Source organism: Stegostoma tigrinum, chromosome 40, assembly GCF_030684315.1.
Source record: "Stegostoma tigrinum isolate sSteTig4 chromosome 40, sSteTig4.hap1, whole genome shotgun sequence".
NCBI classification, from domain to species: domain Eukaryota; kingdom Metazoa; phylum Chordata; class Chondrichthyes; order Orectolobiformes; family Stegostomatidae; genus Stegostoma; species Stegostoma tigrinum.
The window spans coordinates 784,383-810,823 of record NC_081393.1 but is presented as its reverse complement, the minus strand read 5'-3'; the positions used below and the strand labels follow the sequence as shown (position 1 = coordinate 810,823).

General features: G+C 48.0%; 1 protein-coding gene across 6 annotated transcripts in view; it reads left to right on the top strand.

Annotated features, from left to right (window-relative positions):
- Positions 1–741: 741 nt before the first annotated feature.
- sorbs3 (sorbin and SH3 domain containing 3) overlaps positions 742–26,441 on the top strand; it is a 79,006-nt gene continuing 53,306 nt past the window's right edge. For 2 of the 6 annotated variants that reach the window (XM_048523106.2, XM_048523101.2), the window contains exons 1-3: positions 742–1,246; positions 18,129–18,444; positions 25,908–25,976. In XM_048523106.2, coding sequence (XP_048379063.2) covers positions 25,929–25,976 — 48 coding nt within the window. In that variant the 5' untranslated portion in view covers positions 742–1,246; positions 18,129–18,444; positions 25,908–25,928. Of the gene's footprint in view, positions 1,247–1,394; positions 1,414–18,128; positions 18,445–24,919; positions 24,939–25,892; positions 25,977–26,441 lie in introns of those variants that run through there. The other 4 variants (XM_048523103.2, XM_048523102.2, XM_059641208.1 and 1 more) reach the window with 4 other exon arrangements.

The following is a 26,441-nucleotide window of genomic DNA, read 5'->3' as shown; positions in this document are numbered from 1 at the left end:
TAGTCTGTGCCACCTCTCTGGTGTTTGGGATTTTCCTGAATCCCTTCCTCCTTTCCATTTTCTGATTTATAGCTCATTCATTTTTTTCCCAGCATCTCCCTCAAACTGCCGGGTGAATTCTGTCGTATTATGGTCACTGTTCCCGAGGAGTTTCTCTACCTTAAGCTCCCAAATTGAATCTGCCTCATTGCACATCACCAAATCCAGAATTGCCTCTTCCCTTATGGGCTGTACCAAATGTTTTAGAGTCATACAGCATAGGAACAGGCCCTTCAGGTCACCATGTCTATACCGACCAACAAACTATACTAATCATAAACTATTCCATCTTGTCCTTGTTGCTTTTACAAGCAGGAACAGTTTCTCACTGTGTCCTATGTCTAGCCCCACTATGAGTTTGAAAACCTTTCTCAAATCTGCTCTTGGGGTGGGGCGGGGGGGGGGGGGGGGGGGGCGCACTGCCCAGTATGGGACAGAGAGAGAGGGCGGATCACTGCCCAGTGTGGGATAGAGAGGAAGGGGTTACTGCCCAGTGTGGGACTGAGAGGGAAGCGGGGTCACTGCCCAGTGTGGGACTGAGAGGGGGTTGTGGAGTGTTTATTTTGCCCAGTGTGGGTCTGCAATTACAGATGATAAATCTGTGGGCTGGACCACTGTGTTGAGTGAATTGAAACCGAATGAAGAAGTGGCAGGCATTATGTTGAAATCCTTCCTGTTTGTCACCAGTCAGTGTGTACTGAATGGAGTAATTAAGACAGCTGTGATTTACTGTAATGGAAAATGATGCTGTGTTTGTGGAGCAGTTGCCTGATTTATGGTATTGATGCTGACTCTGAATGTGCTGACTCTGATAGTAAATGAAGATATTTGTGCAGTGGGTACAGTCTGGCTGAACCTTACCCCAGCCCAGAAGCAGCCTACCTAGTAGAATCAGAAGGAGCAGGATCCTACAAGGCACCGTGTGAGTTAATGTCCAGCTCATTGCCCTGAATGTGGGCCAGATTCCATGTAAATAATCTGCTGAACCTCTCTGCTGTAGCTCATTGCTGCAAAGGAAAATGCTTTACACACTCAGTGTCCACTCATATAGAAGCAAACTCACTGTCCTTCGCGAGTGACAGGAAATAGTTACAGTCAAGAGCTGAACTTGACAAGAGGACTTTAGACCAGCTGGTGAAGCGAGGGAGGCAAGAACAGCCAGTCAGCAGCCGGAGCAAAGCTTATCTGAAACACAGCCAGAGCAACAGTAAGTCACTCTTTCAACTGGTTTCTTGGCTTGGATGAATTGTCTTTCTCATTCCCACAGCTGGTTTGCAATAAACTGTTTTTCTCAGAAGCCACTAATGTGCTGCTTCCAATCTGTTTGTGAGTCTCATGAACATACTGTGTGGGATCAGACCAGAATGGCTTTGGGTGTGTACCAGTTTGTCTAAGAGTGTGTCGGTGTGCGTTATAGCCTGTATCACAGTGTCTATCTGTCTGAGAGTGTGCCTGTGTGCATTACAGCCTGTATCATAGTGTCTATCTGTCTGAGAGTGTGTCTGTGTGTGTTACAGCCTGTATCACAGTGTCTATCTGCCTGAGAATGTGTCTGTGTGTTACAGCCTGTATCACAGTATCTATCTATCTGAGAGTGTGCCTGTATGTGTTACAGCCTGTATCACAGTGTCTATCTGTCTGAGAGTGTGCCTGTGTGTGTTACAGCCTGTATCACAGTGTCTATCTGTCTGAGAGTGTGCCTGTGTGTGTTACAGCCTGTATCACAGTGTCTATCTGCCTGAGAGTGTGTTAGTGTGTGTTACAGCCTGTATCACAGTGTCTATCTGTCTGAGAGTGTGTCTGTGTGCATTACAGCCTGTATCACAGTGTCTATTTGTCTGAGAGTGTGTCTGTGTGTGTTACAGCCTGTATCACAATGTCTATCTGTCTGAGAGGATGTTTATGTGTGTTACAGCCTGCATCACAGTGTTGAACAGTCTGAGAATGTGCCTGTTTGTGTTACAGTCTATATCATAGTGTCTATCTGTCTGAGAGGGTGTTTATGTGTGTTACAGCCTGTATTACAGTGTCTATCTATGTGAGAGTGTGCCTGCGTGTGTTACAGCCTGTATCACAGTGTCTGTGTGTGTTACAGTCCGTATGACAGTGTCTATCTGTCTGAGAGTGTGCCTGCATGTGATACAGTCTGTATCATAATGTCTATCTGTCTGAGAGTGTGTCTGTGTGTGCTACAGCCTGTATCACAGCGTCTATCTGTCTGAGAGTGTGTTGGTGTGTGTTACAGCCTGTATCACAGTGTCTATCTGTCTGAGAGTGTGTCTGTGTGCGTTACAGCCTGTATCATAGTGTCTATCAGTCTGAGAGTGTGCCTGTGTGTGTTACAGCCTGTATCACAGTGTCTATCTGTCTGAGAGTGTGCCTGTGTGCGTTACAGCCTGTATCACAGCGTCTATCTGTCTGAGAGTGTGTTGGTGTGTGTTACAGCCTGTATCACAGTGTCTATCTGTCTGAGAGTGTGTTGGTGTGTGTTACAGCCTGTATCACAGTGTCTATCTGTCTGAAAGTGTGCCTGTGTGTGTTACAGCCTGTATCACAGTGTCTATCTGTCTGAGAGTGTACCTGTGTGCGTTACAGCCTGTATCATAGTGTCTACCAGTCTGAGAGTGTGTCTGTGTGTGTTACAGCCTGTATCACACTGTCTATCTGTCTGAGAGTGTGTTGGTGTGTGTAACAGCCTGTATCACAGTGTCTATCTGCCTGAGAGTGTGTTAGTGTGTGTTACAGACTGTATCACAGTGTCTATCTGTCTGAGAGTGTGCCTGTGTGCATTACAGCCTGTATCACAGTGTCTATTTGTCTGAGAGTGTGTCTGTGTGTGTTACAGCCTGTATCACAGTGTCTATCTGTCTGAGAGGATGTTTATGTGTGTTACAGCCTGCATCACAGTGTTGAACAGTCTGAGAGTGTGCCTGTTTGTGTTACAGTCTATATCATAGTGTCTATCTGTCTGAGAGGGTGTTTATGTGTGTTACAGCCTGTATTACAGTGTCTATCTATTTGAGAGTGTGCCTGCGTGTGTTACAGCCTGTATCACAGTGTCTGTGTGTGTTACAGTCTGTATGACAGTGTCTATCTGTCTGAGAGTGTGTCTGCATGTGATACAGTCTGTATCATAATGTCTATCTGTCTGAGAGTGTGTCTGTGTGTGCTACAGCCTGTATCACAGCGTCTATCTGTCTGAGAGTGTGTTGGTGTGTGTTACAGCCTGTATCACAGTGTCTATCTGTCTGAGAGTGTGTCTGTGTGCGTTACAGCCTGTATCATAGTGTCTATCAGTCTGAGAGTGTGCCTGTGTGTGTTACAGCCTGTATCACAGTGTCTATCTGTCTGAAAGTGTGCCTGCGTGTGTTACAGTCTGTATCATATTGTCTATCTGTCTGAGAGGGTGTTTATGTGTGTTACAGCCTGTATCACAGTGTCTATCTGTCTGAGAGGGTGTTTATGTGCGTTACAGCCTGTATCACAGTGTCTATCTATCTGAGAATGTGTTGGTGTGTTACAGCCTGTATCACAGTGTCTATCTATCTGAGAATGTGCCTGTGTGTTACAGCCTGTATCACAGTATCTATCTATCTGAGAGTGTGCCTGTATGTGTTACAGCCTGTATCATAGTGTCTGTCTGTCTGAGAGTGTGTCTGTGTGTGTTACAGCCTGTATCACAGTGTCTGTCTGTCTGAGAATGTGCCTGTGTGTGTTACAGCCTGTATCACGGTGTCTGTCTGTCTGAGAGTGTGCCTGTGTGTGTTACAGCCTGTATCATAGTGTCTATCTGTCTGAGAGTGTGCCTGCGTGTGTTACAGCCTGTATTACAGTGTCTATCTGTCTGAGAGTGTGCCTGTGTGTGTTACAGCCTGTATCATAGTGTCTATCTGTCTGAGAGTGTGCCTGCGTGTGTTACAGCCTGTATCACAGTGTCTATCTGTCTGAGAGTGTGCCTGTGTGTGTTACAGCCTGTATCACAGTGTCTATCTGTCTGAGAGTGTGTCTGTGTGCATTACAGCCTGTATCACAGTGTCTATTTGTCTGAGAGTGTGTCTGTGTGTGTAACAGCCTGTATCACAGTGTCTATCTGTCTGAGAGTGTGTTGGTGTGTGTTACAGCCTGTATCACAGTGTCTATCTGTCTGAAAGGATGTTTATGTGTGTTACAGCCTGCATCACAGTGTCGAACAGTCTGAGAGTGTGCCTGTTTGTGTTACAGTCTATATCATAGTGTCTATCTGTCTGAGAGGGTGTTTATGTGTGTTACAGCCTGTATTACAGTGTCTATCTATCTGAGAGTGTGCCTGCGTGTGTTACAGCCTGTATCATAGTGTCTGTGTGTGTTACAGTCTGTATGACAGTGTCTATCTGTCTGAGAGTGTGCCTGCATGTGATACAGTCTATATCATAATGTCTATCTGTCTGAGAGTGTGCCTGTGTGTGTCACAGCCTGTATCACAGTGTCTATCTGTCTGAGAGTGTGCCTGCATGTGATACAGTCTATATCATAATGTCTATCTGTCTGAGAGTGTGCCTGTTTGTGTTACAGTCTATATCATAGTGTCTATCTGTCTGAGAGGGTGTTTATGTGTGTTACAGCCTGTATTACAGTGTCTATCTATCTGAGAGTGTGCCTGCGTGTGTTACAGCCTGTATCACAGTGTCTGTGTGTGTTACAGTCCGTATGACAGTGTCTATCTGTCTGAGAGTGTGCCTGCATGTGATACAGTCTGTATCATAATGTCTATCTGTCTGAGAGTGTGTCTGTGTGTGCTACAGCCTGTATCACAGTGTCTATCTGTCTGAGAGTGTGTCTGTGTGCGTTACAGCCTGTATCATAGTGTCTATCAGTCTGAGAGTGTGCCTGTGTGTGTTACAGCCTGTATCACAGTGTCTATCTGTCTGAGAGTGTGCCTGTGTGCGTTACAGCCTGTATCACAGCGTCTATCTGTCTGAGAGTGTGTTGGTGTGTGTTACAGCCTGTATCACAGTGTCTATCTGTCTGAGAGTGTGTTGGTGTGTGTTACAGCCTGTATCACAGTGTCTATCTGTCTGAAAGTGTGCCTGTGTGTGTTACAGCCTGTATCACAGTGTCTATCTGTCTGAGAGTGTACCTGTGTGCGTTACAGCCTGTATCATAGTGTCTACCAGTCTGAGAGTGTGTCTGTGTGTGTTACAGCCTGTATCACACTGTCTATCTGTCTGAGAGTGTGTTGGTGTGTGTAACAGCCTGTATCACAGTGTCTATCTGCCTGAGAGTGTGTTAGTGTGTGTTACAGCCTGTATCACAGTGTCTATCTGTCTGAGAGTGTGCCTGTGTGCATTACAGCCTGTATCACAGTGTCTATTTGTCTGAGAGTGTGTCTGTGTGTGTTACAGCCTGTATCACAGTGTCTATCTGTCTGAGAGGATGTTTATGTGTGTTACAGCCTGCATCACAGTGTTGAACAGTCTGAGAGTGTGCCTGTTTGTGTTACAGTCTATATCATAGTGTCTATCTGTCTGAGAGGGTGTTTATGTGTGTTACAGCCTGTATTACAGTGTCTATCTATTTGAGAGTGTGCCTGCGTGTGTTACAGCCTGTATCACAGTGTCTGTGTGTGTTACAGTCTGTATGACAGTGTCTATCTGTCTGAGAGTGTGTCTGCATGTGATACAGTCTGTATCATAATGTCTATCTGTCTGAGAGTGTGTCTGTGTGTGCTACAGCCTGTATCACAGCGTCTATCTGTCTGAGAGTGTGTTGGTGTGTGTTACAGCCTGTATCACAGTGTCTATCTGTCTGAGAGTGTGTCTGTGTGCGTTACAGCCTGTATCATAGTGTCTATCAGTCTGAGAGTGTGCCTGTGTGTGTTACAGCCTGTATCACAGTGTCTATCTGTCTGAAAGTGTGCCTGCGTGTGTTACAGTCTGTATCATATTGTCTATCTGTCTGAGAGGGTGTTTATGTGTGTTACAGCCTGTATCACAGTGTCTATCTGTCTGAGAATGTGTTGGTGTGTTACAGCCTGTATCACAGTGTCTATCTATCTGAGAATGTGCCTGTGTGTTACAGCCTGTATCACAGTATCTATCTATCTGAGAGTGTGCCTGTATGTGTTACAGCCTGTATCATAGTGTCTGTCTGTCTGAGAGTGTGTCTGTGTGTGTTACAGCCTGTATCACAGTGTCTATCTGTCTGAGAACGTGCCTGTGTGTGTTACAGCCTGTATCACAGTGTCTGTCTGTCTGAGAGTGTGCCTGTGTGTGTTACAGCCTGTATCATAGTGTCTATCTGTCTGAGAGTGTGCCTGCGTGTGTTACAGCCTGTATTACAGTGTCTATCTGTCTGAGAGTGTGCCTGTGTGTGTTACAGCCTGTATCACAGTGTCTATCTGTCTGAGAGTGTGCCTGTGTGTGTTACAGCCTGTATCACAGTGTCTATCTGTCTGAGAGTGTGTCTGTGTGCATTACAGCCTGTATCACAGTGTCTATTTGTCTGAGAGTGTGTCTGTGTGTGTAACAGCCTGTATCACAGTGTCTATCTGTCTGAGAGTGTGTTGGTGTGTGTTACAGCCTGTATCACAGTGTCTATCTGTCTGAAAGGATGTTTATGTGTGTTACAGCCTGCATCACAGTGCCGAACAGTCTGAGAGTGTGCCTGTTTGTGTTACAGTCTATATCATAGTGTCTATCTGTCTGAGAGGGTGTTTATGTGTGTTACAGCCTGTATTACAGTGTCTATCTATCTGAGAGTGTGCCTGCGTGTGTTACAGCCTGTATCATAGTGTCTGTGTGTGTTACAGTCTGTATGACAGTGTCTATCTGTCTGAGAGTGTGCCTGCATGTGATACAGTCTATATCATAATGTCTATCTGTCTGAGAGTGTGCCTGTGTGTGTCACAGCCTGTATCACAGTGTCTATCTGTCTGAGAGTATGCCTGCGTGTGATACAGTCTGTATCATAATGTCTATCTGTCTGAGAGTGTGTCTGTGTGTGTTACAGCCTGTATCACAGTGTCTATCTGTCTGAGTGTGTCAGTGTGCGTTACAGCCTGTATCACAGTGTCTATCTGTCTGAGAGTGTGCCTGTGTGCGTTACAGCCTGTATCATAGTGTCTATCAGTCTGAGAGTGTGTTTGTGTGTGTTACAGTCTGTGTCACAGTGTCTATCTCTGAGAGTGTGTCTGTGTGTGTGTTACAGTCTGTATCACAGTGTCAGCTTCTCCACGAGTATGTCTGTATTACAGTCTGTGCCACAGTGTCTGTCTGACTGTCAGTGTGTGTTAGTCTGTCTCAGTGTCTGTCTGAGAATGTGTTTGTGTGTTACAGTCAGTATGGCAGTGTTCAAGGGTGTGACAGGGTGTATTGCAGTTTGGATCACTGTGTTTGTCTCAGGCCGTCAGTGTGTGTTACAATCTGTATCACAGTGAATATGTGAGTGTATGTCAATTGTGTTAAAGTCTATATTGCAGTGGCTGTCTGAGTGTCAGTGTGTGTTACAGTCTGTACCAGTGTCAGTCTGAGAGTTTCAGTATGTGTTACAGTCTGTGTCACGGTGTCTGCCTAAGAGTGTGCAGCGTGTGTTACAGTCTGTATCGTAGTGCCTGCCTGTCTGACAGTCTGTGTTACAGTCTGTATAGCTGTGTCTGAGAGTGTGACGCTGGGTATGACAGTCTGGATTACAGTGTCTGACAGTGTGTCAGTGTGTGTTACAGTCTGTATCACAGTGTCTGTCTGTCTGAAAGCATGTCAGTGTGTCTTACACTGTGTATAAGAGTGGCAGTCGATCTGACAGTGTGTCAGTGTGTTATAGTCTATATGGCAGTGTCTGAGAGAGTGTCAGTGTGTGTTACAGTCTATCACAGTATCAGTCTGTCTGAGAGCATGTCGGTGTATGTTACAGGCTGTGTCACAGTGTCTGCCTGTCTGAGAATGTTTCTGTGTGTTACAGTCTGTATCACAGTGTCTGTCTGAGAGTGTGTCAGTGTGTGTAACAGCCTGTATCACAGTGCCAATCTGTCTGAAAGTGTGTCATTGTGTGTTACAGTCTATCGCAGTGTCAGTCTGTTTGAGACTGTCGGTGTGTGTTACTGTCTGTATCACTGTGTCAGTCTGACTGAGAGTGTGTCAGTCTGTGTTACAGCCTGTCACAGTGCCAGCCTGTTTGAGACTATCGGTGTGTGTTACAGTCTGTATGGCAGTGTCTATCTATCTGACACTTTCAGTGTTTGTTACAGTCTTTATCATAGTGTTTGAGAGTATGTCAGTGTGTGTTACAGTCTGTATGACAGTATCTGAGTGTGTCAATGTGTGTTACAGTCTGTATGACAGTATCTGTCTGAGTGTGTCAGTGTGTGTTACAGTCTACCATAGTGTCTGTCTGTCTGAGACTGTCAGTGTTTGTTACTGTCTGAGAGTATGTCAGTGTGTTTCAGCCTGTATTGCAGTGTTTTTCTGAGAGTGTACCAGTGTCTGTTATAGTCTGTATCGCAGTGTCAGTCTTTTGAGAGTGTGTTAGTTTGCGTTACAGTTTGTATCACTATGTCTGATGTGTGTCCGTGTGTGTTACAGTCTATCACAGTGTCAGTCTGTCTGAGAGCATGTCAGGGTATGTTACAGTCTGTATGGTAGTGTCAGTCTGTCTGAGAGTGTGCCTGTGTGTTACAGTCTGTATGGCATTGTCTGTCTGTCTTGAGGGTGTATCAGTGTGTGTTACAGTCTGTATCATAGTGCCAGTCTGTCTGAGGGTGTGTCAGTGTGTGTCACAGCCTGTATCACAGTGTCAGTCAGAGGGTGTATCAGTGTGTATTACAGTCTGTATGGTCGTGCCTGTCTGTCTGAGAGTAAGTCCATGCGTACTTCTGTCTTTCTTGGTGCCTGTATGCTTTGGAGTTGTGTTTCACTTTGTTTTGCACAATGAATGTATCTGAAAATATGTCTCAGTGCCAGTGTGCCTCTCTCAGTGGATGTGACTTCCTGTTTAAACAACTATATGTAAGTGTGTTTACATTGTTTCAGTATGTACATGAACATTGTGTGCATTTGTGAATGTGCATCTGGTTTTCTGCGTATCACAGAGTATATCTGAAGCGTGTTCCTGGATTGGTTTTGGGTGTTTATATGTATTCTTCCATGTAGTTGTGTGTTTGACTTTCTGGGCAAGCATACTGGTATGTGTTATTGTGTGTACACGCATGTGTGTGAATGTTGACATTTGCATAATCTTGTGTTTGAGCCAAGGGATTCACGTATATGTGCTTTACATCTGTGTAAATGTCTGTTCATTGCCAGGCTTCTGTGCCAATGTCAGGTAGTGTGTGTGTCTGTTCGAACTTGCACAACTTGTGTGTCCGTGTGCACACTCCCAGGTGTCCACTTCACTCTTGTCCCTGTTTTGTTCTGTATGTTTACTGACTGACTTTGTATCAGAGGGTTAGAGGTACTGCCCTCTGATTGATGGATGCAGGGTTCATTGCTTTGTTTCTGAGCAGTGTTGATGAGGGATGATCAGCAGTCCACAGCCTTTCTGATTCTGTACAGATTCTGCACAGTGAACCAATTGGGAACAGGATGAGCTGGGCTCTGTTAGCATAAGACAGGGGCGTCAATTACAGTTGTGGTTGGGCAGATTTGTAACCTGCATTGGTGAAGGTGGCCTTAACTGGTCCGAGTATAGAAGTAAAATTTCTAGGGCTCTTGTGGTGCATACACAGTGCCCCACCTGTTCCGGAAGTGCATTATAATGTCCCTTTAAATGTTGGGTAGAAAATTTCCTTTGGAGGCGACTTACACAAGGCATTCAGATATTGCAGTTAGGAACCTTTTCCAAAAGAACAAAGTGCATTTCTGTTACCTTTCCTTGTGTGAGAGTTGCAATAGATATCAACAGATGAAGCATTGCATGCAGTGTCAGGACACAGGAAAAACAATGATGAGAGAAAGCAGCAAGGAGATAATGACTGGGGTTAAAATAGTATCAGAGATAATGGGAACTGCAGATGCTGGAGATTCCAAGATAATAAAATGTGAGGCTGGATGAACACAGCAGGCCAAGCAGCATCTCAGGAGCACAAAAGCTGACGTTTCGGGCCTGGACCCTTCATCAGAGAGGGGGATGGGGGGAGGGAACTGGAATAAATAGGGAGAGAGGGGGAGGCGGACCGAAGATGGAGAGTAAAGAAGATAGGTGGAGAGAGTGTAGGTGGGGAGGTAGGGAGGGGATAGGTCAGTCCAGGGAAGACGGACAGGTCAAGGAGGTGGGATGAGGTTAGTAGGTAGCTGGGGGTGCGGCTTGGGGTGGGAGGAAGGGATGGGTGAGAGGAAGAACCGGTTAGGGAGGCAGAGACAGGTTGGACTGGTTTTGGGATGCAGTGGGTGGGGGGGAAGAGCTGGGCTGGTTGTGTGGTGCAGTGGGGGGAGGGGATGAACTGGGCTGGTTTAGGGATGCAGTGGGGGAAGGGGAGATTTTGAAACTGGTGAAGTCCACATTGATACCATATGGCTGCAGGGTTCCCAGGCGGAATATGAGTTGCTGTTCCTGCAACCTTCGGGTGGCATCATTGTGGCAGTGCAGGAGGCCCATGATGGACATGTCATCAAGAGAATGGGAGGGGGAGTGGAAATGGTTTGCGACTGGCAGGTGCAGTTGTTTGTTGCGAACTGAGCGGAGGTGTTCTGCAAAGCGGTCCCCAAGCCTCCGCTTGGTTTCCCCAATGTAGAGAAAGCCGCACCGGGTACAGTGGATGCAGTATATCACATTGGCAGATGTGCAGGTGAACCTCTGCTTAATGTGGAATGTCATCTTGGGGCCTGGGATGGGGGTGAGGGAGGAGGTGTGGGGACAAGTGTAGCATTTCCTGCGGTTGCAGGGGAAGGTGCCGGGTGTGGTGGGGTTGGAGGGCAGTGTGGAGCGAACAAGGGAATCACGGAGAGAGTGGTCTCTCCGGAAAGCAGACAGGGGTGGGGATGGAAAAATGTCTTGGGTGGTGGGGTCGGATTGTAAATGGCGGAAGTGTCGGAGGATAATGCGTTGTATCCGGAGGTTGGTAGGGTGGTGTGTGAGAACGAGGGGGATCCTCTTGGGGCGGTTGTGGCGGGGGCGGGGTGTGAGGGATGTGTCGCGGGAAATGCGGGAGACGCGGTCAAGGGCGTTCTCAATCACCGTGGGGGGGAAGTTGCGGTCCTTAAAGAACTTGGACATCTGGGATGTGCGGGAGTGGAATGTCTTATCGTGGGAGCAGATGCGGCGGAGGCGGAGGAATTGGGAATAGGGGATGGAATTTTTGCAGGAGGGTGGGCGAGAGGAGGTGTATTCTAGGTAGCTGTGGGAGTCGGTGGGCTTGAAATGGACATCAGTTACAAGCTGGTTGCCTGAGATGGAGACTGAGAGGTCCAGGAAGGTGAGGGATGTGCTGGAGATGGCCCAGGTGAACTGAAGGTTGGGGTGGAAGGTGTTGGTGAAGTGGATGAACTGTTCGAGCTCCTCTGGGGAGCAAGAGGCGGCGCCGATACAGTCATCAATGTACCGGAGGAAGAGGTGGGGTTTGGGGCCTGTGTAGGTGCGGAAGATGGACTGTTCCACGTAACCTACAAAGAGGCAAACATAGCTGGGGCCCATGCGGGTGCCCATGGCCACCCCCTTGGTCTGTAGGAAGTGGGAGGAGTCAAAAGAGAAGTTGTTGAGTGTGAGGACGAGTTCCGCTAGGCGGATGAGAGTGTCGGTGGAGGGGGCCTGGTCGGGCCTGCGGGACAGGAAGAAGCGGAGGGCCTTGAGGCCATCTCCATGCGGAATGCAGGTGTACAGGGACTGGACGTCCATGGTGAATATGAGGTGTTGGGGGCCAGAGAATTGGAAGTCCTGGAGGAGGTGGAGGGCGTGGGTGGTGTCACGGACATAGGTGGGGAGTTCCTGGACCAAAGGGGAGAAAATGGAGTCCAGATAGGTGGAGATGAGTTCGGTGGGGCAGGAGCAGGCTGAGACGATGGGTCGACCAGGGCAGGCAGGTTTGTGGATTTTGGGAAGGAGATAGAAACGGGCCGTGCGGGGTTGGGGAACAATGAGGTTGGAGGCTGTGGGTGGGAGGTCCCCTGAGGTGATGAGGTCATGAATGGTGTTGGAGATGATGGTTTGGTGCTCGGGTGTGGGGTCATGATCGAGGAGGCGGTAGGAGGTGGTGTCGGAGAGTTGGCGTCTGGCCTCGGCGATGTAGAGGTCAGTGCGCCATACTACCACTGCGCCACCCTTGTCTGCGGGTTTGATGGTGAGGTTGGGGTTGGAGCGGAGGGAGCGGAGGGCTGCCCGTTCTGCGGGGGAGAGGTTGGAGTGGGTGAGAGGGGTGGAGAGGTTGAGGCGGTTAATGTCTCGACGGCAGTTGGAGATGAAGAGGTCGAGGGAGGGTAGGAGGCCTGGGGGTGGTGTCCAGGAGGAGGACTTGTGTTGGAAGCGGGTGAAGGGGTCAGTGGAAGGAGGGTTGGGTTCCCGGTTGAAGAAGTAGGCATGCAGGCGAAGACGGCGGAAAAACTGCTCTATGTCCGACCGTGACTGGTATTCGTTGATGTGTGGTTGTAGGGGGACAAAGGTGAGCCCCTTGCTCAGGACTGACCGTTCCCTCTTCCTCCGGTACATTGATGACTGTATCGGCGCCGCCTCTTGCTCCCCAGAGGAGCTCGAACAGTTCATCCACTTCACCAACACCTTCCACCCCAACCTTCAGTTCACCTGGGCCATCTCCAGCACATCCCTCACCTTCCTGGACCTCTCAGTCTCCATCTCAGGCAACCAGCTTGTAACTGATGTCCATTTCAAGCCCACCGACTCCCACAGCTACCTAGAATACACCTCCTCCCACCCACCCTCCTGCAAAAATTCCATCCCCTATTCCCAATTCCTCCGCCTCCGCCGCATCTGCTCCCACGATAAGACATTCCACTCCCGCACATCCCAGATGTCCAAGTTCTTTAAGGACCGCAACTTCCCCCCCACGGTGATTGAGAACGCCCTTGACCGCGTCTCCCGCATTTCCCGCGACACATCCCTCACACCCCGCCCCCGCCACAACCGCCCCAAGAGGATCCCCCTCGTTCTCACACACCACCCTACCAACCTCCGGATACAACGCATTATCCTCCGACACTTCCGCCATTTACAATCCGACCCCACCACCCAAGACATTTTTCCATCCCCACCCCTGTCTGCTTTCCGGAGAGACCACTCTCTCCGTGATTCCCTTGTTCGCTCCACACTGCCCTCCAACCCCACCACACCCGGCACCTTCCCCTGCAACCGCAGGAAATGCTACACTTGTCCCCACACCTCCTCCCTCACCCCCATCCCAGGCCCCAAGATGACATTCCACATTAAGCAGAGGTTCACCTGCACATCTGCCAATGTGATATACTGCATCCACTGTACCCGGTGCGGCTTTCTCTACATTGGGGAAACCAAGCGGAGGCTTGGGGACCGCTTTGCAGAACACCTCCGCTCAGTTCGCAACAAACAACTGCACCTCCCAGTCGCAAACCATTTCCACTCCCCCTCCCATTCTCTTGATGACATGTCCATCATGGGCCTCCTGCACTGCCACAATGATGCCACCCGAAGGTTGCAGGAACAGCAACTCATATTCCGCCTGGGAACCCTGCAGCCATATGGTATCAATGTGGACTTCACCAGTTTCAAAATCTCCCCTTCCCCCACTGCATCCCTAAACCAGCCCAGTTCATCCCCTCCCCCCACTGCACCACACAACCAGCCCAGCTCTTCCCCCCCACCCACTGCATCCCAAAACCAGTCCAACCTGTCTCTGCCTCCCTAACCGGTTCTTCCTCTCACCCATCCCTTCCTCCCACCCCAAGCCGCACCCCCAGCTACCTACTAACCTCATCCCACCTCCTTGACCTGTCCGTCTTCCCTGGACTGACCTATCCCCTCCCTACCTCCCCACCTACACCCTCTCCACCTATCTTCTTTACTCTCCATCTTCGGTCCGCCTCCCCCTCTCTCCCTATTTATTCCAGTTCCCTCCCCCCATCCCCCTCTCTGATGAAGGGTCCAGGCCCGAAACGTCAGCTTTTGTGCTCCTGAGATGCTGCTTGGCCTGCTGTGTTCATCCAGCCTCACATTTTATTATCAGATAATGACTGGGGATTGTGTTTCAGGGATAAGAATCTGCCAGGACACCATGGAGAGCAATCTGTTCTTCATATCAAGCCATACAATGTTTAACGTCAACCTGAGAGACCTCACAGGTCACAGGTAAATGTTGCATGTAACTCTCCCTCAGCACTGACCCTCCGACAGTGTAACTCTCCCTCAGCACTGACCGTCCGACAGTGTAACTCTCCCTCAGCACTGACCCTCCGACAGTGTAACTCTCCCTCAGCACTGACCGTCCGACAGTGTAACTCTCCCTCAGCACTGACCCTCCGACAGTGTAACTCTCGGTCAGCACTGACCCTCCGACAGTGTAACTCTCCCTCAGCACTGACCGTCCGACAGTGTAACTCTCCCTCAGCACTGACCCTCCGACAGTGTAACTCTCCCTCAGCACTGACCCTCCGACAGTGCGGCACTCCCTCAGCACTGACCGTCCGACAGTGCAACTCTCCCTCAGCACTGACCCTCTGACAGTGTAACTCTCCCTCAGCACTGACCCTCCGACAGTGTAACTCTCCCTCAGCACTGACCGTCCGACAGTGTAACTCTCCCTCAGCACTGACCGTCCGACAGTGTAACTCTCCCTCAGCACTGACCCTCCGACAGTGTAACTCTCGGTCAGCACTGACCCTCCGACAGTGTAACTCTCCCTCAGCACTGACCGTCCGACAGTGTAACTCTCCCTCAGCACTGACCCTCCGACAGTGTAACTCTCCCTCAGCACTGACCCTCCGACAGTGCGGCACTCCCTCAGCACTGACCCTCCGACAGTGTAACTCTCCCTCAGCACTGACCCTCCGACAGTGTAACTCTCGGTCAGTACTGACCCTCCGACAGTGTAACTCTCCCTCAGCACTGACCCTCCGACAGTGTAACTCTCGGTCAGTACTGACCCTCCGACAGTGTAACTCTCCCTCAGCACTGACCGTCCGACAGTGTAACTCTCCCTCAGCACTGACCCTCCGACAGTGTAACTCTCCGTCAGCACTGACCCTCCGACAGTGTAACTCTCCCTCAGCACTGACCCTCCGACAGTGCGGCACTCCCTCAGCACTGACCCTCCGACAGTGTAACTCTCCCTCAGCACTGACCCTCCGACAGTGCGGCACTCCCTCAGCACTGACCGTCCGACAGTGTAACTCTCCCTCAGCACTGACCCTCCGACAGTGTAACTCTCCCTCAGCACTGACCCTCCGACAGTGTAACTCTCCCTCAGCACTGACCCTCCGACAGTGTAACTCTCCCTCAGCACTGACCCTCCGACAGTGTAACTCTCGGTCAGCACTGACCCTCCGACAGTGTAACTCTCCCTCAGCACTGACCGTCCGACAGTGTAACTCTCCCTCAGCACTGACCCTCCGACAGTGTAACTCTCCCTCAGCACTGACCCTCCGACAGTGTAACTCTCCCTCAGCACTGACCCTCCGACAGTGCGGCACTCCCTCAGCACTGACCCTCCGACAGTGTAACTCTCCCTCAGCACTGACCCTCCGACAGTGTAACTCTCGGTCAGTACTGACCCTCCGACAGTGTAACTCTCCCTCAGCACTGACCCTCCGACAGTTTAACTCTCGGTCAGTACTGACCCTCCGACAGTGTAACTCTCCCTCAGCACTGACCGTCCGACAGTGTAACTCTCCCTCAGCACTGACCCTCCGACAGTGTAACTCTCCCTCAGCACTGACCCTCCGACAGTGTAACTCTCCGTCAGCACTGACCCTCCGACAGTGTAACTCTCCCTCAGCACTGACCCTCCGACAGTGTAACTCTCCCTCAGCACTGACCCTCCGACAGTGCGGCACTCCCTCAGCACTGACCCTCCGACAGTGTAACTCTCGGTCAGTACTGACCCTCCGACAGTGTAACTCTCCCTCAGCACTGACCCTCCGACAGTGTAACTCTCGGTCAGTACTGACCCTCCGACAGTGTAACTCTCCCTCAGCACTGACCGTCCGACAGTGTAACTCTCCCTCAGCACTGACCCTCAGCACTGACCCTCCGACAGTGTAACTCTCCCTCAGCACTGACCCTCCGACAGTGTAACTCTCCGTCAGCACTGACCGTCCGACAGTGTAACTCTCCCTCAGCACTGACCCTCCGACAGTGTAACTCTCCCTCAGCACTGACCCTCCGACAGTGCGGCACTCCCTCAGCACTGACCCTCCGACAGTGTAACTCTCGGTCAGTACTGACCCTCCGACAGTGTAACTCTCCCTCAGCACTGACCCTCCGACAGTGTAACTCTCCGTCAGTACTGACCCTCCGACAGTGTAACTCTCCCTCAGCACTGACCCTCCAACAGTGTAACTCTCGGTCAGTACTGACCCTCCAACAGTGTAACTGTCCCTCAGTGCTGACCCTCCAACACTGAGGCGCTCCCTCAGTACTGTCCCTCTGACAGTGTAACTGTCCCTCAGCACTGACCCTCCGACAGTGCAGCACTCCCTCAGCACTGACCCTTCGACAGTGCGGCACTCCCTCAGTACTGACCCTCCGACAGTGCGGCACTCTCTCAGCACTGACCCTCCGACAGTACGGCACTCCCTCAGCACTGACCCTCCAACAGTGCAGTACGCCCTCGGCACTGACCTTCCGATAGTGCAGCACTCCCTCAGTACTGACTCTCCAACAGTACGGCACTCCCTCAGGTCTGACCCTCCGACAGTGCAGCACTCCCTCAGCTCTGACCCTCCGAAAGTGCGGGTCTCCCTCAGCACCGACCCTCTGACAGTGCGGCTCTCCCTCAGCATTGACCCTCCGACAGTGCGGCGCTCCCTCAGCACTGACCCTCCGACAGTGTGGCGCTCCCTCAGCACTGACCCTCCGACAGTGCGGCTCTCCCTCAGCATTGACCCTCCGACAGTGCGGCGCTCCCTCAGCACTGACCCTCCGACAGTGCGGCTCTCCCTCAGCATTGACCCTCTGAGAGTGTGGCTGTCCCTCAGCACTGACCTTCTGACATTGAAGGCAGCATTCCAATAAGCTTCCTAATAACCTGCTGTTCCTGCTTGTTAGCCTTCAGTGACATAACGACAAGGAGACCTCGTCCCAACATTTGCATTTCACGATCAAGAAATACTCTGCCCATCTGCTCTTCCAACCTAAGTGGATAATGTCACATTTTGCTGCAGGATATTCCATTTGCCATGTTCTTGCCCACTCACTAGAACTGCCCAAACTCTCCTGAGGCCACATTACATCTTGTTCACAACACACATTCCCACTTGGCTTTGCTTCATCTGCAAATTTGGAAACGTTACATTTGCTCTCATGTTTAAAGTGGCTCCCAAGCGCACCGTGTTCAGACTTTGGGGCAATACATGTTATCACTGACACTGTGTTGGATGTGACATACTGTGTCCACCAGTGAGTGAAAGGGAGAGCTGCTCTCTACCCCATTCACCCTTGTGCCGAAAACATTTGTGTTCTGCCATGATGCTGCTCCAACAGCTACTTCTCATGATCCTTGCTCAGATCGCTGTCTCCATTGAGCACTTTGATCAATGGATATTCGAGCTTGGGTGCTGCAGATCATTGTTATCTTCACTCAGTATTGTTTCTGATCAGAGCAGAATTCATCCTCATCATTGCCTGACCCATCACCACCTAATTCTGTTCGCCCACTCCCCCATCCTAATCACAGACCCCACCCTGCCCTTTCTCTCCTCTACATTCTCCATCCCTCCCTCTCCATCCTCCGTGCCATCCCACTTCCCTCCCTGCTTAATAACCCACACCCAATATTTCAATCTCACTGTCGTGCTTGTTGCAACAAACACAGTGTGGTGAGGCCTATGTAAACATTAAATCCAATGCCTTTTCTTTAAGAAGCACAGCCTGATTCAGCTCACGTGAACATGAAACAGTAAAAGCCAATTAAGCAGCAACAAACCTTCCATGAATTACATTCCTGCCCTTTGCTCAATTCTCCTTCTTGCTCCTACCCCCAGCTGCCAAGAACTGTGCCAATGATTGAACAACTGAGTGAAAGAGGAGCTGCCTTCGACACAACTCGTTTGCTGGCCCCAGCTCTCTCATACAAAGGAGGAGACTTCACTTTTGCAAAGTTTCACAGAATTGTTGCCAGGAACAGCAGAGAGGGCTGCACAGGAACTGATCAGTGAGTCACTGATCCCTCAAGCTACAGCTTTGAATGGACACACACATCTCAGTAATTCGCAGCCTCTCTTTAACCCTTCAGCAGCAGGACTACAAGAGAGAGTTTGGCAGTGATTTACAGCCTGGAGTCCAATTGGGAAGCATTTGGTGAGTTTTGTACATTCAATCTTGGATATCCAGGGGTGAGTCCCAGTGTGTGGAATCTCATTGAGGGCTCAGTGTGGTTTGTTACTGATCAGTCATGTAGTTTGAGGATGTTGTTTGGTTAACGGAGAACCTGTAACTAGAGCTGAACCCATGACCAAATAGCTGTTTGAAGTGCTGGCCCGTTAACGGTGCCTTCCCACTTATTAGTTTCTGCACCTCGTAACGTGGATTCTAGATTATAGACAGACGGTAGCTATTCAACTAGGGTAGGTATCATGATCAGATCCAAACACTACTTCACCACATCGATTTGACATCGGGTGCCCCTTGACAAACTCCAGCACAATGACTAAGATGGACATTCCCATCCTCATTTTGAGAGAGTCGGCACTGTCGGAGGGTCAGTGCCGAGGGAGTGCCGCACTGTCAGAGGGTCAGTCCTGAGGGAGCGCTGCACTGTCGGAGGGTCAGTACTGAGGGAGCACCGCACTGTTGGAGGGTCAGTACTGACGGAGTGCCATACAGTCGGAGGGTCAGTACTGAGGGAGCGCCGCACTGTCAGAGGGTCAGCGCTGAGGGAGAGCCACACTGTCGGAGGGTCAGTACTGAGGGAGCGCCGCACTGTCAAGAGGGTCAGTGCTGAGGGAGTGCGGTTAAAATGAAGCTTCATGTGCCCGCTCATGTGGGAATATAAAAGATAGTACAGCTGCATTTTGTCTCCAGCTGACATCTGTATTTCAGATTAGCTGCTCACTATCAATTGCTGTTTCTGGGAACTTATAATGCACTAATTGGCTATTTTATCTCTTCCATTACAACAATGGAAATCTTCATTAATTATTTTGTTCATTGCTAACTTACTAAAGGCTGTCCAAGAAGAAGTGAGAGGTGTGTGACAGAACTGTAAGTTTTTCCTGTGGTGCCCCTGACTGTGAGAAATTAATCTGGACAGAGAAGGCTGGTATACAGATCTCCATCAGCCCAGCCCTCTCTCTGTACAAGTTCGCAGAGTTCCTTTGCAATAAATGTGTGTGTGGTTTGGCTCAGTGTTATGGAAAAGAATGAGTAATATTGCCCGTTTGGAAAGTTGTACACAATTGCCGGATCCAAGCAGTGGCAGCTCAGGGAATGAGTGTGCCTTGGACAGAAACAGAATGTAATACAATAATATGTTGAATTTCTGTGTGTTAGCCACTCAGGAACTCCACAATGGAGTCTGTGCTAATCCAATGAAAAGCTGTGGAACAGTATTGAAACTGAAATGCACAATGTTGGACTCGTAATAATCAAACTTAAACCTGCAATAGTCACAGTACTCCTTGTAATATTCAGCATCACATTATTACCCCATGAAGTTTTGAGATAACCCTCTGAAATACAGGAAGAGTCTTGTAATATACAGTATTAACCATTTCATCTGCATTATTAACTCTGCAATGTAAACAGAAACTCAAATGCTGTCATACCTCAGAACATCAGTCACCTCAGCTCCAGGACATCACTGCAAGAATTCCTCAGGGCAGAGTCCTTGGCCCAAAAGAGCTACCAGGGAGTCCCATTCTCCAGCACTATCTCTGTAGGTCTCCAAGTACATCACTTTGAAATATATATCCAGCTCCCTTTTGAAACCTCCTATGGAATCCATCTCCACCGCTATCCCAGGCAGTGCATTCCTAACACTTCTGAGTAAAGAAGTTTCTCCTCATCTCACTCTTAGCTCTCTTGCTGAAAATCTTGAAATTGTGACCCCTTGTCACTAACTAGTGGAAACAGAATATCCTTATTTACTTTGTCAAAGTTGTACATAATTTTGAACAAATCAGTAAGGTCACCTCTTAATCTTCTCTGCTCCAAGGAGAATAAACCCAGATTTTCTAATCCTTTCTTGTAACAAAAATCTCTCTTTCCTGGTACCATTCTGGTAAGCCTCCTTTAAACTCTCTCCAGGGCTTTAACATCCTTCCTTAAATAAGGTGACAAAACTGAACACAGTCCTCTAAAAGTGGTCTGAACAATGATTTGTGAAAGTGTAGCATCACTTTGTTGCTTTTATGCTCTATGCCTCTAATTATAAACCCAAGGATCCTATAAGCCTTCTTAATAATTGTCTCAACTTACCTGGCCACCTTCAGGAAATTATGCATTTGAACCCTGAGATCCCTCTGGTCCTGCAACCCCTCAAAGTTGTACCTTTGGATCTGTACTGTCTGTCAGCGTTTCTTCTTCCAAAATGTTTTACCTCATGTTTCTGCGCAATGAAATTCATCTGCCAGGTATCTGGCCATTTGGCCAATGCATCTCAGAAGTTGATCAGCACTATCTTCATAATCCATTTTACTTCCCAGCTTAGTATCATCTGCAAACTTAGAGATTTTTGCTTCAACATATGTCTCCAAATCATAGAGTCATAAAGATATACAGGACAGAAACAGACCCTTTGGGCCGACTGGTCTACGCCAACTAGATATTCTAAATAAATCTAGTCCCATTTGCCAGCATTTGGCCCACATCCCTCTAAATCCTTCCTATCCATGTCCCCATCCAGCTGTCTTTTAAATGTTGTAATTGTACCCACCTCCACCACTTCCTCTGGCAGCTCATTCCATCACACACCACCCTCTGTGTGAAAAAGTTGCGTCTTAAGTCCCCTTTAAATCTTTCCCCTCTCACCTTTCACTTTTGTCCTCTAATTTGAAACCCCCACCCCAGGGAAAAGACCTTGGCTATTCACCCTATCCATGACCCTCATGAGTTTATAAACCTCTATAAGGTCACCCCTCAGTCTCTGACACTCCAGGGAAAATAGCCCCAGCCTATTCAGCCTCTCCCTTTAGCTCAAACCCTACAACCCTGGCAACATCCTTTTCTGAACCCTTTCAAGTTTCACAACATCCTTCATGTTGCAGGCAGAGCAGTAATGGCCTAACCAGTGTCCTGTACAGCTGCAACATGACCTTCCAGCTTCTATGCTCAATGCACTGACCAATAAAGGCAGACGCTCCAAATACTTCCTTAACTATCCTGTCTACCTGTGACTCTAATTTCAAGGAACTATGAAGCTGCACTCCAAGGACTCTTTGTTCAGCAACAGTCCCCAGGACCCTACTATTAAGTGCTGCCCTGATTTGCCTTTCAAAATGCAGTACCTCACATTTATCTGAATTAAACTCCATCTGTCACTCCTCAGCCAATTGGCCCATCCGATAAAGTCCTGTTGTACTCTGAGGTAATCTTCTTCGCTGTCCACTGCATCTCCAATTTTGGTGTCATCTGCAAACTTACTAACCATACCTTGTGTGTTCACATCCAAATTGTTTCTATAAATGACAAACAGCACCGATCCCTGTGGTGCACCGCTGATCTCAGGCCCAGTCACACTAAGATGAAGGACAAGAAAGAATTGTGGCTGTAACAGCTGCTCCTTTTTTGACGGATTTTCAGTGTTGGAGCTGATTTTCTTGAATTCTAGGAGCAGCAATTACTGTTCTATAAGCTGTTGCATTGTTTTGCAGCTTTATGGGAAAAATCTCAAAACAACAGTGCTTTAAAAAGGAGGAATATGGACAAAGGGCAGTTACCTTTATGGGAAGTGACTCAAACAGAGAAAGAAACCGACACTACTGTCTGACCCAGCAGTAACCTGTCCACTTCTGCCTTTGCTGTCTGTTTTCAAGTGTCTCTGGATGTCAGAGTTCATTTGAAATTGTTTATATAAATCATTGGAAGCAAGGGTCGCAACACCAATCCCTGGGGAGAACCACTTTCAATTCATCTCCAATCTGAGAAATGCCTATCTGTGCTTACCGACTATTTCCTGTCTTTTAGTTAACTTCTAATCCACACTGCCAAAGACTCATCAATCCCAAACATTTCTAATTTGCTAACCAACTTTCTTTCTGGCTCTATAGTGAATGATTTCTGAAAATCCACCTATACAGCAACTACAGCATTGTCATCGTCCTCTTCCTGTGTCACCTCATTAAAGAACTGAATTAAATTAGTCACATAGCACCTGCCCTTGGCAAAACCATGCTGACTATTTGGTATTAACTTATTTTTCTCCAAGCACGCATTTAATCTTATCCTACATGATGGCCTCCATCAGGTTTCCCACTATTGCGGTCAAGCTGAAAGGGGTGTCATGTGCTAAGTTATTGTTTGCCCCCTTTCTTAAGCTACAGTGTCACATTTCCGATCCTCAGTTCCCCTGGGGCAAATCCTGCATTCAGAGGGGCCTGGACAATTTCTGTCAAGGTCTCTGCTATTTGCTCCCTTACCTCTCTCTCAGCAATCAAGGATGTATTCCATTAGGGCCTGGAGATATCTGTCCCCTGAAGTGCTGTCAGCCTTTTTAGTACCTCCTCTTTATCTGTCACAAGACTGCTCAGTTCCTCAGCACTCACTTTTTTAATGGGGCCATTCTCACCATTTTCTAATTGGATGAAACAATTGATGCTTTGTTTCAGCGGGCAGCTTGCCCTACTTGTTCCTTATGGGACCCCACTCTATCTATCACTCATCTTATACTATTAATAAGTTTGAAGAACATTTTTACTATTTGCTTTAGTAAAGCCTGCCATCCTTTTCTCGTGCTTCCTCTTACCCTTCCTTACTCCAGCCTTCGCCTTTGTCCTGCCTTTCAAATACTCTTAGATTTCTGTTGCAACTATTATTCCAGTATGCATCATAATCCATTGACAAAGAGTATCGTGGGGTTAGGGGCTAGCCAGATGCCTTACAGCCTTACCTATAAATGGGCATGTTACAATTGGAGATAGTACCTGGTAGATTGGTCCAACAGTAAAGTCGCCTTTTCAAATAGTCTGTGCTGTTCTCCTATGGCCATTTATATGAAGTACATAATTTTGAATCCATTTTAACACTATTCTAGTTATTAATTTATCGTCTGAAGCACTTTATTCATCGTTAGTTGTTCTGAGCAACTCTATGATTTCCACCAAATAGTGGAAAAGCAATTGGAAAGAGAATAATGATTAAAGTGAGGCAGCAACTGAACTTATTACTAAGCTCAGTCAGTGGTAATTGCATGTTCAGTCAGTCAGTAACTCAATAATTGCACTGAGTAAGTAACTTAATTATAAAATTCTTCCAGTGCAGCAAAGTAAAAATAACCTCAGTCCTGATGTGACTCATCCCAATCCTCCAAGTCATGAAAAATCATAATGTCTCCGTCAATTCTCCTCGATGCTCACTGTATTCATTAAGGTCACCACAGGGCTGACCTCTTTTCAAATGATTGTAATCTGCAGAAATGATTTGTCTTTTCCTGGAGTGGAATAGCCCCAAAAAATATCAGACTCACATTTTCATTTCATACTTCTCCCAATCTCTGATGACTCACCATGAGTTTTGAGGATTTGAGTTCAATACTTCCTTGAATTTAGATAGACGTGTGTACACTGGGCTGGGCTTGCACTGAACAAATCCAATGCTTCTAATAGTGGTCGCAGCTCCTGAAATCACATCACTTATTACTCGCAATAACCACAGTTTATAGTGGCTGCAGATTATTACCATGGTAACTGAAGGAAACCTTTCTGTTCTGGTGTTTCAGTAACAGAAAAATGTAAAGAAATCAAGGAGAGAGTGCATGTATGTCTGTGGGTAGGCCATTCAGCCCCATGGAGTCTGCCCCACTATTTAATGCATAACAGACTGAAAACTTCAATGCCTTTTACTCACCCCATGCTCACAGTTCTGTACACTATTGGTAACCTAAAATCTATCAAAATCTCTGCCTAAAACATGCTCCAAAAACATACTCAACAGCCATCTGTGGTAGAGAATTCCAAAGGGTCACAATCCTCTGAGCAAGATATTTTCTTTTCATCTCGGCCCAAAATTGTTTTAAATTGCCCCTGTGGTTTTAGAAACCCCGTGTCTGCCCCCAACCAAGGAAACATCTTCGTTACCTCTACCCTAAGTAATTGTCCCTTTACATCCTTGTAAGTTTCAATGAGGTCACCTCTCATTTTTTTAAAACTCTCGAGAATGCAGACCCAGTCTGTCTTCATCGGACAGTTCCACCATCCCAGGAACAAGCCTGGTGAACCAGGAATGCATTCAGAATTATGCATTTCACGCTACTGGCCAAGGAGGATCAGCACAGATCATTTGAAAAGGCCACTTTATTGTTGGAGCAGACTCCCAGGTACTATCTCCAATTGTAGCGTGCCCAGCTAAGACTGCATGTGTCTGGCGAGCCCCAAACCCCACAATGGCGGTAATCGTTTTCCTCAGCTCAGGAAAACAAAACTACTCACAATATTCCAGGTGTGGCCTAACCAAGCTCCTATCCAACTGAAGCAAGACCTCACCACTGTTGTCCTCAAATCCTCTTCGAATAAAAGGCAACATTCCAGTAGGCTTCCTAATAACTTGCTGTTCCTGCTTGTTAGCCTTCAGCGACTTACCAACAAGGACGCCTCATCTCAACATCCACACTTGCCAGCCCCTCATGATGATCAAAGTTGGTAAGCTCACATTCATTATATTCCATTTGCCATGTTTTCACCCAATCATTGAGTCCATCCAAATCTTCTAAATTCATGAAAACATGAATTCCTGTTCACAAATCCATACTGACAATGCTCAATTAGATCATTGTTGTGCAATTGTCTGTTCACACCATCCTTTCTTACAGATGCTGACATTTTCACTTTCACTGATATAAGGCTAACAAGTCTGTAGTTCAGTGTTTCCTTACTTGTTCCTTTTTAAATAGTGTGGTCTGTGCATCTAGGTCTAAATACCTCAGTGTCTGTCTGTCTGTGTGTGTGGGAGTATGCAAGTAAATGTAAGCGTCCCTGTGTTCTCGTAGACATGTGATTGGATTTATCTGCACTCTGCTACATTGCTATCTGACAGTTTGCTGCACTGAGACTTAACTCCCTGATCATGGGAGAAACCTGGGGTGGCAAATTGTTGGATGTCCGCTTCTGCTCCTATATTGAGGCTCCTAAATATTGTGCTCAGTTAGTCCATCAGCAAGACATGTCTCTCACTGAGTGTTTGTGTGTGTGTGTGTGTGTGTGTGTGTGTGTGTAGACTGGGAGCACTGACTGAGTCTGAGGAGTCTTTATATCGGAATACCTGATGGACCTAGCGCCTGTTGTGTGCTCCGGTGTGACACTGATGTGTCAGTCAGTGTGACACCACGGTATCTGTTGCTGTGTTACGGGAAACAACATCAGTATTGATGTGCAGCCCTGTTAACTCACTGGCCTACAACATTGGGCTGGAGTGACCTTGGGATTATTTATCTGCTGAGAGGAGGGGGCTTCTTGGGTGGTGGAAGTGCCTCACTGGATGCTTGTGTTTCTGTATTCTGTGTCCTTCCTAATGTCTTCTTGCTGGCTTTGGGGAAAGGAAGGGTGTGGCCCTAAAACATGTGACTGGCTATCATGTTTTCTCATTTAACCCTTCAGTGTTCTTCTGCACAGATCTGTAAAGAAAGCCAAGGCATGGAACTGAAGCAAACATTCTCCACAGCTTCCAGAATGGAGCCCCGGGTAAGTAGTGACCCAATGCGCAAGGTTTGTATAGCTGTTAACCCACTGTTACTTCATGCTGACAAGTAGAAGACTTTGTGTTCACTGCATCCTGCTTGAGTGTTGAATATTGTCACTTCTTGTCCCAACCAGGATTGACTGCTGGTGATAGCTGCTGAAACTGCTTCCTGAGTGCAGGAAGTGTTGTGTTTGCTGTTTCATTCACAACTTGGAGAGTAGGTGGATGTCAGTTCCTACCACCGTGCAGATTCTTGACAGATTGCCACTCAGGGAACCCCGATCTCTCAACGTGTATCTGTATCTCTCACTGACCAGTCCTCAGTACACATAAAAATCTTAGACCCTGGGAAAGAGCTTTGGCCTCTGACAGTCCAGCAGTTTCTTTTTCCATCTCTTAGATTCATTCTATCTTGTCAACTTTGTTATTGGTTTGAAGTCCCATCCTACAAACTCTTCTTCCACTTC